This window comes from Lepidothrix coronata, unplaced genomic scaffold (assembly GCF_001604755.1).
Source record: "Lepidothrix coronata isolate B3197 unplaced genomic scaffold, Lepidothrix_coronata-1.0 Scaffold31, whole genome shotgun sequence".
NCBI classification, from domain to species: domain Eukaryota; kingdom Metazoa; phylum Chordata; class Aves; order Passeriformes; family Pipridae; genus Lepidothrix; species Lepidothrix coronata.
The window spans coordinates 5,548,622-5,564,931 of NW_016690211.1; the positions used below are offsets into that span (position 1 = coordinate 5,548,622).

Below are 16,310 nucleotides of genomic sequence, written 5' to 3' on the forward strand. Positions count from 1 at the left end.
GCGTATCAGTTAAATGTTTGCTCTTTTATGATAACAAGGTTGTCCGCTTGGGTAAGACCATAGTAAAGCCATGGTGAATCAGGGCAAAGGTGCATTTACTTAGTCCAGTACCCCTTTTTGACAGGGACAGTAGTGGAAGTTCTTAGAAAATAGGAGTGGGTAAAGAAGATGATATTTCCCAACAATGCTTCCTCAGCATCCTTTCTTCTTAGGTTAATCAAAATACCTGTACCTACCATATTGTAAAAAAATTGAACTTCACAGAATCCCAGAATGTCTGAGGTTAAAAGGGACCTCTAGAGGTCATCTTGTTCAAGTTCTCAGCTCAAGCAGGGCATCTAGATCAAGGTGTCCAAGGTCCAGGTGGGTTTTATGCATGTCTGTAATAGGAGAGTCTACAACCCCAGTCAAGCTACCTGAAAATTATGTTGATTTTATAATGAGACATAAGTTAAAGAAGTTGGTGTCTTCCCAAGACATCAATGTGATCAGTAAGTCTTGAAAGACTTGCAAATAAGATGTTTTCAGTGTTAAAATACTGGATTGTTTAAAATAGTTAAGTAACTATTACTTTGAAGTTAAAATAATGGAATACAAATTGTAAACCATAGGAAACATCTAAGTTTTTCACCTGGAATTTACATTTCAGTAAAATCTAATTTATAATATTATAGATATGGTAAGTATCTACAGTATAAATAGTTTTACATGTTCAACATAATAAAATTGCATAGGATTTGTTGAGACATAATCTAAATTCAAGACAAGTTGTACAATTCATCAGAGCATCTCCTCATATAAAACACTGCATCATAATATATTTGATATGTTCTTCTATACTGCAATGAATGTACTTTTTTAAATGGACAGTGTCCTTGTATCTTTTTAGGGTTCACCTGATCCTTTAAACAGTGCTTTCCACCTGACATACAACATGGTATTGAACTTACTTCGAGTAGAGGAAATTAACCCTGAATACATGCTAGAAAAATCCTTCTATCAGTTCCAACATTACAGAACTATTCCAGAAATAGTAGAAAGTAAGTATTGCTGCATATTGTTCTCACGTGCGGTCTAAAAGACTGTACACGGGGAGGTTGAGTGGTTACACTTCAGTAGGCTTACAGAAGTTTATACCTGTGCAGTTTTTGTCTTCCTTGCCAGGAGTTGCTACTGCATCATTTGTTGCTGTGTTACAGTTTCAGTAAGAGTAATTTCCTCTTGTTCTTAGGACCTATATTGATATGCACTGTCAGTTTATGAAGAGAGCTTTCCTCTCTGAGTCAGACAAGAATGGTTGTCACATTGCTAAACTGCTGGGCTGGAAGAAGGAAAACCAACTCAAAAATTTCTGTGGCTTATTTGAGATGCAGGGAAGAAAAATCTTCTACCTTTTAATATCTCATTACAGTCTGTAAAAAGAACTTAAGCACACTGGATTTGGACTAGTGTAAGAAAGAAATGTTTGATTATAATACGAAGCTAAACTCAGAGGACTGAGACATCATTTGCACTGCACTGAGTAACATTTTGAGTCATGATCTTTAAATAGTGGGTTTTCATGAGCCAAAGTCAGTTTTCAGAGATCTCAGCCAGTGTTTGAGAGCAAGGCCTCTTTCAATACTTAAGCCAGAAGAATCTTAGGAACATGACAGGTAACTATGATTAATAAGCAGTCCATTAATTTATTTCTTAATTGAATATTAAGAGAGAAAGTGTGTAGTTGCATGTAGCTTTGACAGACATGCAGAGGGAGGGTTTCAATTACCTTTGCAGAGTTTCTGTTAGTTTGCAGGTGCACAATAGTTAAATATAGTATTTATTTCTTTGGAACGTTCCCATTCTGGTTGACATGCCGAGATCTTTAGTCTGTCATTCCAACATTGCTGTTTAAATAGAAAAATAGAGCTGAAGAACATTTTTCATAGTTTTTGGACAGTTTCAGTTTAGGCACCATACATTGGAATTTTGTAACCGCTTCAGCTGCAGTTAAAAGCACAAAGGACAGAATTGGCTCTTCAGATCACAGAGGAAAGTATGCCATGAGTATGGATGAATGGCTTATTTCTTTAAAAAGGTGGCATCTAAAAATAGGGAGCACTTCCCTGAGCTTTCTCTCAAGTCCAAGTGAAGTGGGATTTCTGTGCCACTTAGAAGCATTCAAATAACACACTAGAGAGTGAGTTGGTAGAGAGAAAAAAGAGACTTTATAAAATCTGTCCTTAGTTTATGTTTACTAGTGGTATTACCAGTGTGAGAGGATGAATCATATTGCTTAGTTTTAGTGGGACTTCTGTGCAAACCTAAATCGGTTATTCCTGGACAATTGGGTGTCTAGCCTTCTCCAGTTTCTCAAGCTTGTTTACTTAAGAAAAATAATGCTAGTATTTAATTTTCTATAAATAAATTTAGTGGACAAATTTATAGATTTCTAGCTTTCCAGAGAATGGATTATTGTAAATAGAAAATGGGTACCAAAAATGATCACAAAATATTAGTCATGTAGATCTGAAAGTGAAACATTGATTTCTAAATCTGCAAAGTTATAAATTTCCATCATATTTTACTTTTCATTATAGGGGTCAATAATTTGGAAGCACAGTACAACAAAATTGCAATTCCCAATGAAGAAAATGTGGTGATATACTACAGAATCCGACAGCAGCTTGCAAAACTGGGTAAAGATATTGAAGAGTATATTCATAAACCAAAGTACTGCTTACCCTTTCTACAGCCAGGAAGACTGGTAAAGGTAATTTGATTTTTCTTTTTTTTTTTTTTTTGATTTCAAATCTTTACCTATCTGTGAAATCTGCAGGATTCATTTTTGTCTGCCAGTTTAACATCTTGAAAAATTACATGCATCACACTAAGCACCAGTTTTGACTTGTGTTTCTTTGCTAAACATTCAGTAATGCATTGAAAGAAATACTCTTTTCATGATGACTGCTGTTGTAAATATCAGAAATACAAAAAGTTATGCTTGCTAGGATGTGATTATATGTGATTATAACATCTTGTAATACTTCCAGGTGAAGAATGAAGGTGATGACTATGGATGGGGAGTGGTTGTTAATTTCTCTAAGAAATCAAATGTGAAGGTAAAATACACATTCTCTCCACTAGCAAAATATATACCTTACTGCTTTTTCTGAGAATAAGATAAAACTATTTTGTTTATATATAGTTTTCAAAGGCAAAAAAATTTCCTTTCACCCCAAAATTTACAAAAAAGCTTTGGCCTTCCTGAAGCAAAAGTGCAAAGAAAAAATGCCATAGAAAATGGGACAAACCCCATGTTCTGCGTTCATTTTTTAAGTTTTGATGTATTTGTGCATGCAGCATTGAGGGCACGGACCCCATCACTTGTGGTTCCAAGCAACTGAATCAAGTTTATTGAGAACGACACCACCTTATATATGCAGTTTGAAAAGTAACACAGGATCTGCAACCAATCACATCCAAGTACTCCGTGGAGCATGTGCTCAGGAACTACATGTGTATCAGGAACTACATTTCCCAGAATGCCCTGTGGCATTTTTCCTGTGATACAAACCACCACAGTGGAGGAAATGCTTGCTTGTGCATAGCACTGCAGACATTTCAAACCAGGTTGTTTCTAAGACATCTCCTACGCTACACTAAGCTGCTCATGAGAAAGATTCTATAAGTGAGGCTTAAGAACATAGGGAGACTGACATTTGGCTCTATGTAGAAGGTTATCTTAAACTGGAGAACTGTCTTGAGTCCTAAGTTAGTGCATGAGATGTGGGATTGCTTGTCCTCTGAGACATTTCTGTAGAGTTGAAAGTTGAGAAATTAAAATACAAAGAGAGCAAAACAATAGAAATGGATGAGGGGAAATTTGGAAGACAATACAGAGGCAGTAATGCAATAGAAGCTTCGGTTTTCTATCTTCCTTTTGAAAGCCACATTTTTTTCTTTTTTCAGGTTGAAAAACTGGACTGTTACTGCTGTTGTTTAAACCTTTGCTTCTAGATTGCTTATTTCATAGAGCCACATTAGTAGTAAACCAGATTTTCCCCAAACCCCAGCTTCCTGTGTAAAATTGACAACTTCTGTGTCACTGGAGGCATTTCTTCAATCTGTGTCGTATTTTATCCACATATGTATTTGCCTTCCCTATCTGGCCTGTCTCACTGTTGTGCAGACCTTTGGGTTTGAAGATTGGCTTTGAAAGTCAATGGTCTGTGTTGCAAGAGATGGTTCTGTCTCCAGTAGCACTTTTTTTGTCAAGTCATTCTAGCAGCTGGGTTGAATTTTTCCTTCTGCATGTATGGAAAGAATGACAGCAGGTGCTGGAAATTAAAGAACAGACCTAAAGTTATGTAACTTTTAAAATCAGTATAAAAGTACTAGTTTCTACGAGCAGAGGCAAAAGAAATTACTTGAAGAATCTGTTATTTACCCATTTTAATGGTCTATTCAGTGCATTTTTGTCCTGAGATACAGATACCTTTCCCTGTTACTGTTTAATGTTGTAGTATACTTAGTTAGTACTGGGAAGATATCACTATTATGCCATGTCTTTAAACCTTCATCCACTTGTAAGCTGAACAGTTCTTTGGATTTGCTTTGAATTATGTTGAATTCAGTCTATAGTACTAGTTTTTCTTCAGTTGTAAATTTTTCTGCACTGTATCATAGTTCTGAATTAAGTAATTTTTTTAGTGAAGAATGTATGAATTAATATTGACCTTTAGGGTTATATTATGTCTGTATTTCACTGAGTAATACTCTTTGTTCATTGCACTGTGAGAGCATGAGTCATGTCAGTTATGTTTATTGTTAGTTATATGTAGATGCTTTTCCATCATAATTTCGCACTTCAGTATTCCACAAAATTGTCAGTGCAAATAGCACTTTATCCGGAATTACAGGAGACAGAATAATTTGTATCAAGCAGAGGTGCTTGCTATATATTGGACATTATAGTAGGCGGCAAAGTAACTGTTTGCTTTGGAATTCATAAAAAACCCAAATATTTTTGAGTGAGAAATTTTATTTCCACTGTATTGTGTTAGCAGTATGCTAGTGATATTGTTGTGCTGTTTACAGTCCACATTGTCATCTCATCCCTGATTCTAGACATCAAATTTTTGTCTGTAAACAGTTATTGGTACTAAAATTTGAGATGCTGGAATTCTGTCTCCCCTTTCAGATTTTTATAATCCTTGTTTATTTATAATGTTTACTATATAAACATATTTTTAGTGCTATACCATGGTCATTGAATTTTCAGTGAGTCTCATGTTACTAATCTGGGATTCTGAATTCGTTACCTGTGCTGTAATTGTTTCTTTTTTATTTTTTAATACAAAGTTCACTGCTAGCATGATGCAAATATGCAAAAATGTTTCAAAACATGTTGGCTTACTTTGAAAGAGCTACATCTAGAAGAAAAGGCAGGAACACCTAAAGCTGCAAGCAGACTTTAGGCTACACTGGTGGGGGACGATGGAGGGGGTAATTTTTCAAGTGTGTTTTTCGGTGGGAAGAATCTTTCAATCAATACTAATTCAATAGTTTTTAGAATATACTGCAACACTGAGCTGGTACTCTGTAAAGAAACATAGCTCGTTTCATACTGTTAATGTTGAATAAATCATTTATTTTCCTTCCATTCTCTCTGATATTTGAAAATAGCTGTTATAGTCCTGTTTTTTTTCCTGTACCCATAACAGCCAAATTCTGGTGAATTGGACCCGTTGTATGTAGTTGAAGTGCTCCTACACTGTAGCAAAGACAGTTTGAAAAATTCTGCTACTGAGGCTGCAAAGCCAGCCAGACCTGATGAGAAAGGAGAGATGCAGGTTGGTTATACATGTTTATTCTCAATAGTTCCTTATAAGCTTTCTCAAGTATTGTATTTCCAAAACATTTGCAGACTGTTGTAAAAGAGGGGCTGATGCATTAAGGAAGAGAACGGAGTGTGCACCTAACTCTGCCTTCTTAATAAATTATTAAATTTTTAGCAGTGCTGTTTGACAGATACTTTTTTTAATCAGTATCTTGTCCTTGGGAACAGAATTCCTTTTTTATTTCTTAGAATCATAGAATCATTAAGGTTGGAAAAATGCTCCAAGATCGTGAAGTCTTAACTTTTGACCAAACACTCCCTTGTCAACTAGACGATGAGCACTAAGTGCCACATCCAGTCATTTCTTGAACACTTCCAGGGATGGTGACTCCACCAGCTCCCTGGGCAGCTTTCCAAGACTGTCTCATTCTAAAATTAAATTGAAATATTTATTGAAAGTATTTGCGTTGTTTAAAATTTTCGATTTGAAACCCTGTATCAAGACAGTTACAATTCTCAGATCAGAGACAGTTGTTTAATTTGTCCAACTTATTTTTCTCAGAAAGTCCATTTAAACCTTGAGATATAGTATTGGTTCTTGGTGATGTTGTCACGGTTTTGATACTTAGGAATATATATTTTCTGGTTTGATGTTCTCTATTAGCATTCTTAGTTAAGTATATGACAATAATTTGTCTGGTTTGACTTATAAAGGTGTTCCAGCAGATAAGACACAAGGTAATAGAAAAGCTGTTGTTTTCATGTGTAGCTTCTCTCTAGATTTAACTGTATTTAGAATTTTTCAGTTTGGACAAACTTACTTTTCTTCTTTATGAATGCTTTATCTCATTCCTGCTTCCTGATATTCCTTTACCCACTGCTGTGTCCTATATTCAGTTTTCCTTTTCCTTTGAAACAGTTTTGCTATGGACCAATAATAAGAAGTATGTTTTTTACTAATTTGTCAGTTACTTCACTGTCTTTGATAGGTTGTTCCTGTTTTGGTGCATCTTATCTCAGCTATCAGCAGTGTCCGACTTTACATTCCAAAAGACCTGAGGCCTGTTGATAACAGGCAAAGCGTGTTAAAGTCTATACAGGTAAGCTCCAGTAGGCTGTGTAAGCATTCTGCTCTGATGTACTTTCGGACCCAAGACAACTTGTTGTAAAGAATTTTGTATAAAGCTTCTGTCAAATCTTCAGCCTTATTTTTTAAAGGGATGGGAAGCCACAATGTACGTCAATTGTTTCTCCTTGTTGAGACATTTTAAAATGACTTTGAAAACTGCTGAAACATCACATAACAAACATGACAGCCCTCTATGTCCCTATAATTATGCCAGCTAATTTGTAAAATGTGGTTTATTTTACTCTTGCTAATCTTACAAGAAAAAAATCTTCTTTCCTCCTTTTAGGAAGTACAGAAGCGATTCCCTGATGGAGTACCGTTACTAGACCCCATTGATGACATGGGCATCAAAGACCAAGGGTTGAAAAAAGTAATCCAAAAAGTAGAGGCGTTTGAGCATAGGATGTATTCACATCCTCTTCACAATGATCCCAACTTGGAAACCGTATATAAACTCTGTGAAAAAAAAGCACAGGTAAAGAGACAAACCAAAACAGAGTATGTTTATCTAGCTGCAGACTGAGAGAGAGAGGATAATGGTTCTCTTCTTGCTTGCTTTGCTTTTTATTTGCAAAGCCCAAATAACCTTTTTTTTTTTAAATGAATAAGCCCAAATAAACCCTTTTGAATACAGTAAAATTACTGAATCTCAGTAACAAACTGGCGGAGTTGGTGTTGTGTCCTTGATTGATACAGATAGGAAGTAAATCTGGAAAGAAAACTCTGAAGAAGTCATTGGGCATTAGAAGGTTACAGGGGATCACCAGAGTGTCTTTTGCTGAATAGGCATAGCACAATACAGTGTAAGAAAAGTCTTTACAGATAATTTTTGATACATAGGTAATTTTAACTTAAAATTTGTAGTATACTTGTGCAAAGGTAGTTAAATTGATGGGGCTTATTAACTGGGGGAGTGTACCACAGAAATCATTGTGCTGCCCCTTCCTGATCTGACTCCCATCCTGAAGCAATGCACTTACTTATTTTGTATAGAGTTGTACCCTGCTAGACTGAAACTGGTTGTGCACAAAACCAGCTCTCCTGTTTCTGTGCTGCTCCAGAAAATAGGTTCTCCAGGGGTCGCTTCACAGGAGTGAGGTAGTTCTGGTATGGGCAGCACAAAGTTACATGTGCTGAAAGTTACCCGATGAACTGAGCAGCCTTCTGCAAAGGGTGTCTGCTGTGAGGATCTGGACAGTGACTGTGATGAACTGCCAGACACTGGAGAAACTCAAAAGTGCAGAAAATAATGCCTTTGGGTTACATTTCATTGAATAGTTAGTTAGTTAGACTCAGTACAGATCTCAGAAGATGAGTGCTCATTTCTCAATGAAAGATTGCTTCCATGTCCTTTTGGTTTGGGCTTGCTTGGGTTGTTTCCTATGCTGGGTAAATAACTTGACTTCCCAAGCTTGCCAGAGTTTCCTATGGATAAACGGACCTGTTTTTTTAGATTATTAGTATTATTTAATTTCTTCTAAACCTTCTTAGTAGAGTTAGGCAAGTCAATGTCAATTAATATGGTCATATACAATTGTTCTGACACCTTGTTTTTAAAACAGTTGCATCTGTTAAACCAGCCACGAATAATTCCTGTCCTTCTGCCCCCCTAGATTGCTATGGATATTAAAGTAGCAAAGCGAGAACTGAAGAAAGCCAGAACTGTCCTACAAATGGATGAACTCAAATGCCGCAAGCGTGTTTTGAGAAGACTGGGGTTTGCCACCTCTTCAGATGTTATTGAGATGAAAGGACGGGTCGCTTGTGAAATCAGCAGGTAAGTGGTGTCTGTGCAAAGTATTTATTGTCAGGAATACACGCTTCACTGTCCTTGTTGAAGTTAGTACCTTATGTTTATATTTTGAAGTTCTGAGACCATCTTAAGAAAGATTCTTCAGAGACTGTGATTTGTGTAACAAAGGGAATATACTGATTGAGGCAGTTAAAGTAAAGGTAGCAACTCAAGGACAAAATACAATAGATTTTAAAATTAAAATGTGGACACGAAAGTGCCAAAACAGTGGCTATTTTGAACCTGGCTTAGGCAATAGCCTGTTTTTTCTTTTAATGTTGTACATTACATGAGAGGATGGTCTTGATGCCTGTGGTTGAAGCTCAACCAGGACTGTTGGTAGAGTCACTCACAAACAAGAGCATAACAGTGATTGTCAGCAATTATCAAGTTGCTGACAGGTTTGGAATATAGCTTAATTGTTTCCACAGGGCTGATGGAACAGTTCTGTGAAGTGGTGCATTTTACTCTAATACATTTAGCAGGGACCTATATATTGAAAGATAGGGAAGCTCATGAATTGGACTTTAATATTTTACCGTGTAATTCAGATTTTGGTAGAATTATGTATTTTTAAAAGTCACAGTGACTGCTGTACTCCTTATCTTACAGGTGAGTTTGAAAGATGCTTCCTATATTTGTTCAATATCTAATAACTTTTTCCCCTGCAAAATTTGATAGCAAGTGAGGAAGCTGAATCAGAATTTTATCAAATTCCTGCCTGTATGAAACTGTTTGATGAGTTACACAACTCTTTGTAAAAGTCTGCTTTGTTCCACCCCCATCCTATGCATTTGTCTGATAATCTCTAAAAACAAAGGTTTCGTCTTACCAACAATTCAGTGTTTTATCCAAATAAGTATGTGTTTGGATTTTGTACCCACATCATGCACTTTCTTTTATGATTCATAATTAAGTCTTTATTTTTCAAGTAAATTGAAGCCAGTTTGTTCCTTTTTTCAGTATCATGGAAATATCCAGTTGAATCTTTTATGAACAACAGTGGTACGAGTTTTAGTCCTTTTAAATTGCCTAACTCTGGTTCTTTTCGGTCTTTTGATATCCTGTCTGAAAAAAACTGACTAAAGCAACTGTTAATACTAACTTACATGAACTGTCAGGAGAGATAAGTCTTTCCCCTAAGCTTCCTTGTCTTTATTTTAGTGCTGATGAACTACTCCTGACAGAAATGATGTTCAATGGTCTCTTCAATGACTTATCTGCAGAACAGGCAACTGCACTACTCAGCTGTTTCGTATTTCAAGAGAATGTGAGTTACTTCTTCAGTTCAAGAATTCTAGACATTCCTGTCTTCCAACAGTATTGTTCATAATTCAGTTCCAGGAATCAGTCATAACAGTTTCAGCCATTGCAAATTTTTTCTCCCTTCCTAAGGTGTTTGATGTGAACTTCACAAAAGCATTGCAGCTTCAGTGCTAAAGTATCTTTCCTCATGAGTGACATGCCAAAGGTTGTGTAAAATGGCAGTCCTTCTCATGAATGAAGCAGCATGAATAGATTCTCAGCATACATGCTGATATTTATGTATGTATACAAACATGCCTCCATATAATTTAAAATGTAGAAATGCTTATTTCAAAAAGAAACACTCAGGGGCGAGGCAGTCTTTAATTCTGAGACATGTCCACGTTATGTTATTTGGACAGTACCCTTGACCTATTGATGGAAATGGCAGTACACATGGAATTGATACTGAAGAAAGCTGTTAAAAACAGACCATATGTTCTTAAAAGCAAAAACATGGGCATTTGATGCCAGACGTCATTATTTTCCCATCTACAAGCTGTATAGGTTAGCATCATCAGGGAAATATAGTAAACTTCCATGTGAAACATTTTTGCCAATAACTAGCAAGATGTATCACTCAATTTGATTCTAAATATAGAAAAAACAGCAGCAGATGCTAATGAATTACATTTGTTCGTAGAAGGGACACCAAGGTAAGCCGTTGTTAATTACAATATTGTGTTTCACTCAACAGTAGTACTTGAGTTTAAACAGCAAGGGCATAAAAATGTTGCTGTATTTTCAACAGCCATATTTTCATGCCTTGCCACTTATGTTTAAGTTATTAAAAGCATTTGCAAAATTTTTATATTGTTAAAAGAAAAGCTTTAATAGTCAAAAGCAGTAAATGGCAGTTCATTTGGCAGTCCAAAACGATGGTACAGCTAAATAGAGGGAATTTTGGAAGTATCCAGAAAGTAGGTGCTTTTTTTCATAGGGGCAGTATACTGTACAGAAATATTTAGTTTTCTGCTTTAGTTTGAGGAAAAAGTATTTGGGGAATTCAGTAATTTTAGTGTTTGATAATACATTTGAGAAGTTTTTTGAATAATTTAGGATGCCAGTATCACACCCTGAACTTCTGTTTTTGCATTTAATTTGGTGTAGAGTAAATATACAGGAGCACATGAGCCTATTTAACATTTTCTTTTTCAGTCCAGTGAAATGCCAAAGTTGACAGAGCAGTTGGCAGGACCACTTCGGCAAATGCAGGTAATTAGAAATCTGTCTGTGCTCAGGGTTAACATGAGCAAAATTTATGAATAATGTATAATAAGTGCACAGTAAAGACCTGATCTTGGATCATCAGTGAATTTGGCTGGCACTGCATGTGATTTTGCAGTGTGTAATAATGGGTTATATTGTTTGCAAGAAATCTGTGCAAATTTAGAACATGCCTTTAAAACTTTTATAAGCTTGCTTACTGCACTGTAAATTGTTAGTGCAGGCAGGCTTAATGTAAACAGTGGTTTACTTTCTGATTCTGAGTAATTTCACACTAGAAAGGAAACCTCATCCTGTATGTAGTACCTAATAATGTACAAGTCTTTCTATCAGTTAAACACTTACTCTGTTTAAATATATTATAAATTTAAAATATTTTATTTTAAAGGAGTGTGCAAAAAGGATTGCCAAGGTGTCAGCAGAAGCAAAACTGGAAATTGATGAAGAAAATTACTTAAATTCTTTCAGACCCAACCTAATGGATGTTGTGCATACATGGGCAAATGGAGCTAACTTTGCTCACATCTGCAGAATGACTGATGTCTTTGAAGGTAGGTTAATCAGTTGTTCTTTAGAAGATGTGAGATGATAATTCCACAACATGGAATGGTAATTCTGAAAACCCTTATAATAAACTCAGATGTATGCAGGTATCGGCATGGCTAAAATGAAGTGGGAAAAAAATTATTGACTTTATATATTAATTTCTAGTTACACTGTTGATAATTTAGAATCTAAGAAGATTTTTTTAAGGGGTATCTCTGTATTTTAAAAACTTTCTGCGAAACTAAGAAATTCTAAGCATCAAGACAAAAGTTAATGTTTACTTTTTCTAGTTAAAGGGAAAAATACCATATTCCAAATGCTTGTCATGAAGAAGTACATCTCTTGTGCTTGCTCTCATTACGGTTAAATGTTTTATTTACCTGGTAACCAGCTGACAGTTCCTCCTGCTGACTTAATCATGACAGAAGAAATAAGTGGTAATAAAGTCTCTGTTTTAGATGGTTCATCACAGCACTGCAATGCAAATAGTTGTAAAGCCCAGATATAAACTGTCATGTGGGTTAATTTAGTTCCTAAAACTGGAGTACAAGAAATCACCCCTTGAGGAAGAAGACTTGTTTGCATTTTTTTAAAAGTATGATGACTTAAAGCCCAGATACTTTTTAAAAGATACATTCACACCCCTGAAGGTCAAACCACAATAAAAAACCTAATTTCATCTTCTACCAGCTGTGTTAAAAGTTGTGAAGAACAGTAGGATGCCTTACAAGTCTGTGTGCAATGACTGATACTTGAAAATTCTTTTGATTTTTGAAGTTGTTACTGTCACCGCTGCCCTGCCTCTCTCAAATGCTGTTTTCTTGTTTGCAAATGGGAGCCCTTAAAACAAGGGAATTCATACACGTAATTCATGCATGTAATCCAATGCATAGACCCAGGAACTTTCTAAAGTATATTGCCTGGGTGCAACAGGAGTCCTGACAGTCTTTGATTCAGCAGATTCCTCCTATTGCAATGAGTATCTGAGCCTTCCATCTGCTGCAGAGGCACCCTGAGTAGGTGGAACACAAAAGTAGCAGTAGCTGGTCTATATTTTTACATTGACACTTGACTGTTAGAATACATTGGGCAGTAACATTTTCCATTTACCATATATGCACTAAGGCTAGTTGGTCAGCTTTGTCCTAGTCCATAGTGCCAGCTCCCTCAAAATTAGACCTTAATGGCCTGTTTTGAGGTCACCTTTTTGGCAAGGGTCGATGTTTTCCCTTAATTTTCAATAGACTGGTCTTCTGTGCATTGTCCAAAAGGAAGGAAAGCACTTCAGGCATCCACTGTTGGTTATGCTTACTTTAAATGCAGTGTGGTATTCCTAAATTCCAGGGTAGTTTGCCCTGGTTAGCCAAGTGATGACAGTGATTTCCAAATCAGAATACAAAAGAAGCCCAAGTGCTCCAAGAGCGTGTGCTTGCCACACACTGGAGCAGTGTTGACTTGCTAATGAAAATGCATTGTCATTAAGCTGAAATGTGTGTGTTGGGAATAAATAAAAAAGAGAGAAACTTTTTAAAGCTGTCGGGAAGAATGCAAAACTGGATTGTGCTTTGGGTGGGTTTTTTCGTCTCATGTCACTGCAGTAGGTTTTACAGATTGCTGTCCTTACACAAACTGTTCTTACTGTAGAAACCGATACGACCTACTGAGGCCACATAAATGTTTTTTAGAAGAGAGGTGTTATTTTACTTTTCATGATTTCTCTCTTTCCCAAGAGCTTTGTAGAATGTTCTTTTCATATAGATAGTTTTACTCCAGATATTATGCCTTGTCTAGAGGTAGTATTTTACTGAACCATAGAAAGGTCATATAGTCCAAAACCCCTTCAATGAGCATCTTTCACTAGATCGGGTTGCTCAGAGCCCCATCCAACCCGATCTTAAATGTTTCCAGGGATAGGACATCCACTAGCTCTTTGTGCAGCCTGTTCCTGTGTTCCACCAGCCACATACTAAAAGATTTTTTTCCATGTATGTAGTCTGAATCAACACACTCTCAGTTTAAAACCATTACCTCTTGCCCCTGTCATTGAAGGCTTTACTAAAAAGTCAGTCCCCATTTTCTTATCAGTTGTTGTAAGTACTGAAGGGCCCACAATAAAATCTTGCCACAGCCTTCTCTTCTCAAGGCTAAACAACCACAACTCTTTGAGCCTGTCCTCAGAGGAGAGGGGCTCCATCTCTGATCATTTCTTTGTCCTCCTCTGACCTGTTGAACAGGTCAAGGTCCTTCCTGCACTGAGGATCCCAGAGCTGGATGCAGCACTCCAGGTGGGGTCTTACCAGAGCAGAGGGGCAGGATCACCTCCCTCTCCCTGCTTCCATGCTGCTTTTGATGCAGCCCAGGACACATTTGGCTTTCTCGGCTGCAGGTGCACATTGCTGGGTCATGTCCAGCCTCACATCCACCAGCAACCCCAAGTCCTTCTCAGCAGGGCTGCTTCATGGTCCAGTCATCCCATGTTTACCTTATGACAGTTATTTTGCCTACAGTAATTTTGACTGTAGATATGAGATGCTGCTGGAGGAAATGACCAAACAGGATACTGTTTGCTTGTGGCCAGAAGAGCACAAGTGTTTAAGGTCTTTGTGAAACTCATAGCAGTGACTTAGGCTAAGCTGCAAGGAAAGTTCCAAGAGGAGATGGATGCTTAAATAATCACAGTGGGTGTTGGGTTGTACACAGAGCTTGTGTACATTACTGTAATCATGCAATTGAGTGATAGAGTGGTCCATGGACTCAAGTGGCACAGCAGTAGTAAGGTAGATCACTTACTCTTTACTATCCCTCAACTAAAGAACTAAGGGTTATCAAAAAAAACCCCAAACCAGAAACAGATCTGTGGTGGTTCTTGAAGCAGCAAATTTTTGAATCCCCTAATCCCCTATGGTTTTTGAGGGAAGTTTTAAGAAGTACTTGAAAGAAAAATCCACTAGGAATTACTTAACAGCCCACAAAGTCCTATGACTAGATAGAGACTGTGAGGCATTTCCTTGAAACTGTTTCCAAATGCTTGTCCCTTTGCTATCTTCAGAGAGAAATTTACTGTGTAAACAGAAACCAAGTTTAAGACATATGGCTGTTCTTACCCTTTGCTTCTAGATAAATTGAACAGGGTTGAAGGAGGAATCATTACTTTGGTCCTGAATTACTCAGTGATATGATATGGCACAAAGTGATACACGGTTTTCCCTCACTCTCTATGCAGGTAGCATAATTCGTTGCATGAGACGGCTGGAAGAACTGCTTCGGCAGATGTGCCAGGCTGCAAAAGCCATTGGGAACACAGAACTGGAAAACAAGTTTGCAGAGGGTATGTATTTAACTTTCACAGTCTACAAAGTAATACTATAAAGCACATAAAAGTGCCAGAGGGGGTGGGCTACACAGGTAGTGATGCCTAGAAGTGAATGATTTGGTAATGTAAACTTCTGGTGTTGACTTCAGGGTAAATGGGATCACTGCTCTTGGTTATCTTTCCAGATAACATCTGTGTTACAGATGTTACAAAGTTTGACTTAAAGAGGTAGATAATGACAGTTTAACTAAGTTTGTGACTGAAAATGAATGTACAAGGGCTTCCATTTAATACTTGTAACATGCTTGTAACTGTACTGAAAATAGCGATTTTGTCATTTAAGACTGATGGATATTAACACGCTTTTCCATTTTTAATAGGGATTACAAAAATCAAAAGAGATATTGTGTTTGCTGCAAGTCTTTACCTGTAAAAGATGTCTTCCAGAAACAGTACTATATTCACATATAGGATGGAACAAGTTCATCAGCATCACGTTACTTCCATGTCAAGTAATTTCTTTTAATGGTGTGTACTTAAACCAGAGTTGTTTCAACAAGGCATATACAAACAGCAGTGTATGTAATATAACTTGTTACTGTTTTTCAATAAAAATTTACAATTGGAATAGCTTTTTTCTTTTAAGTGAGAGCTATAACCAACAGAAATTTTAAGTTTAGATATACAATAACTGTGGCAGATGTTACTATATACAGGTAAAGTGAGCATCCAAGAGCAGCAGCAGTCCCTTAAAGGCATTTACTTATATTACATAGTTAAACTTGTGAAGTTGTTTTCTTTCAGAGCAAGACAGGTGATGTGGGTCATTCTTCATGGTTGATGATTGCTGCCAAAATGATTTCCATTTGTTGGGGTCTCATGTAGGGTTGTATGGGAGTCTTCTTTTGGTTGAAATGTACATCCTCTCACTTTGAAGAAGTCAGACACATACACAACCTAAGGGAACAAATTAGTGTTACATCCCTGCAGTTGTAAGTCTTTGAAACAACAGTTTTTGCAGAAGATAAATTCCATGATCAAGACTAATAAAAAGCTTAATCAGTGTAAAACATTAGGAAATGATTAGGAAGTCTTGTGTGAAATTCTGACATCTGTTCTTTCATTAGTTTTTTTATCCCTCCATTTTACCCTCCCATTGACCACTTAGGTCAACTGA

The 16,310-nt window shown here is 36.8% G+C and overlaps 2 protein-coding genes across 4 annotated transcripts in view; one reads left to right on the forward strand and one right to left on the reverse strand.

Moving 5' to 3' along the window:
- The window catches only part of SKIV2L2 (Ski2 like RNA helicase 2), a 46,707-nt gene extending 30,959 nt beyond the window's left edge, over positions 1–15,748 (forward strand). The window contains exons 16-27 of the mRNA XM_017811201.1: positions 890–1,040; positions 2,580–2,752; positions 3,033–3,101; positions 5,706–5,834; positions 6,811–6,921; positions 7,237–7,425; positions 8,564–8,727; positions 9,907–10,012; positions 11,206–11,262; positions 11,663–11,825; positions 15,044–15,148; positions 15,514–15,748. Of these exons, the coding sequence (XP_017666690.1) occupies positions 890–1,040; positions 2,580–2,752; positions 3,033–3,101; positions 5,706–5,834; positions 6,811–6,921; positions 7,237–7,425; positions 8,564–8,727; positions 9,907–10,012; positions 11,206–11,262; positions 11,663–11,825; positions 15,044–15,148; positions 15,514–15,566 (1,470 nt within the window). The 3' untranslated portion in view covers positions 15,567–15,748. The remainder of the gene's footprint in view (positions 1–889; positions 1,041–2,579; positions 2,753–3,032; positions 3,102–5,705; positions 5,835–6,810; positions 6,922–7,236; positions 7,426–8,563; positions 8,728–9,906; positions 10,013–11,205; positions 11,263–11,662; positions 11,826–15,043; positions 15,149–15,513) is intronic.
- The window catches only part of PLPP1 (phospholipid phosphatase 1), a 58,431-nt gene continuing 57,755 nt past the window's right edge, over positions 15,635–16,310 (reverse strand). For all 3 annotated transcript variants that reach the window (XR_001874142.1, XM_017811202.1, XM_017811204.1), the window contains one exon: positions 15,635–16,090. Coding sequence is in view for 2 of the 3 variants with exons in the window: in XM_017811202.1 (XP_017666691.1) it covers positions 15,965–16,090 (126 nt within the window). In the remaining variant the exon portion in view is untranslated. The remainder of the gene's footprint in view (positions 16,091–16,310) is intronic.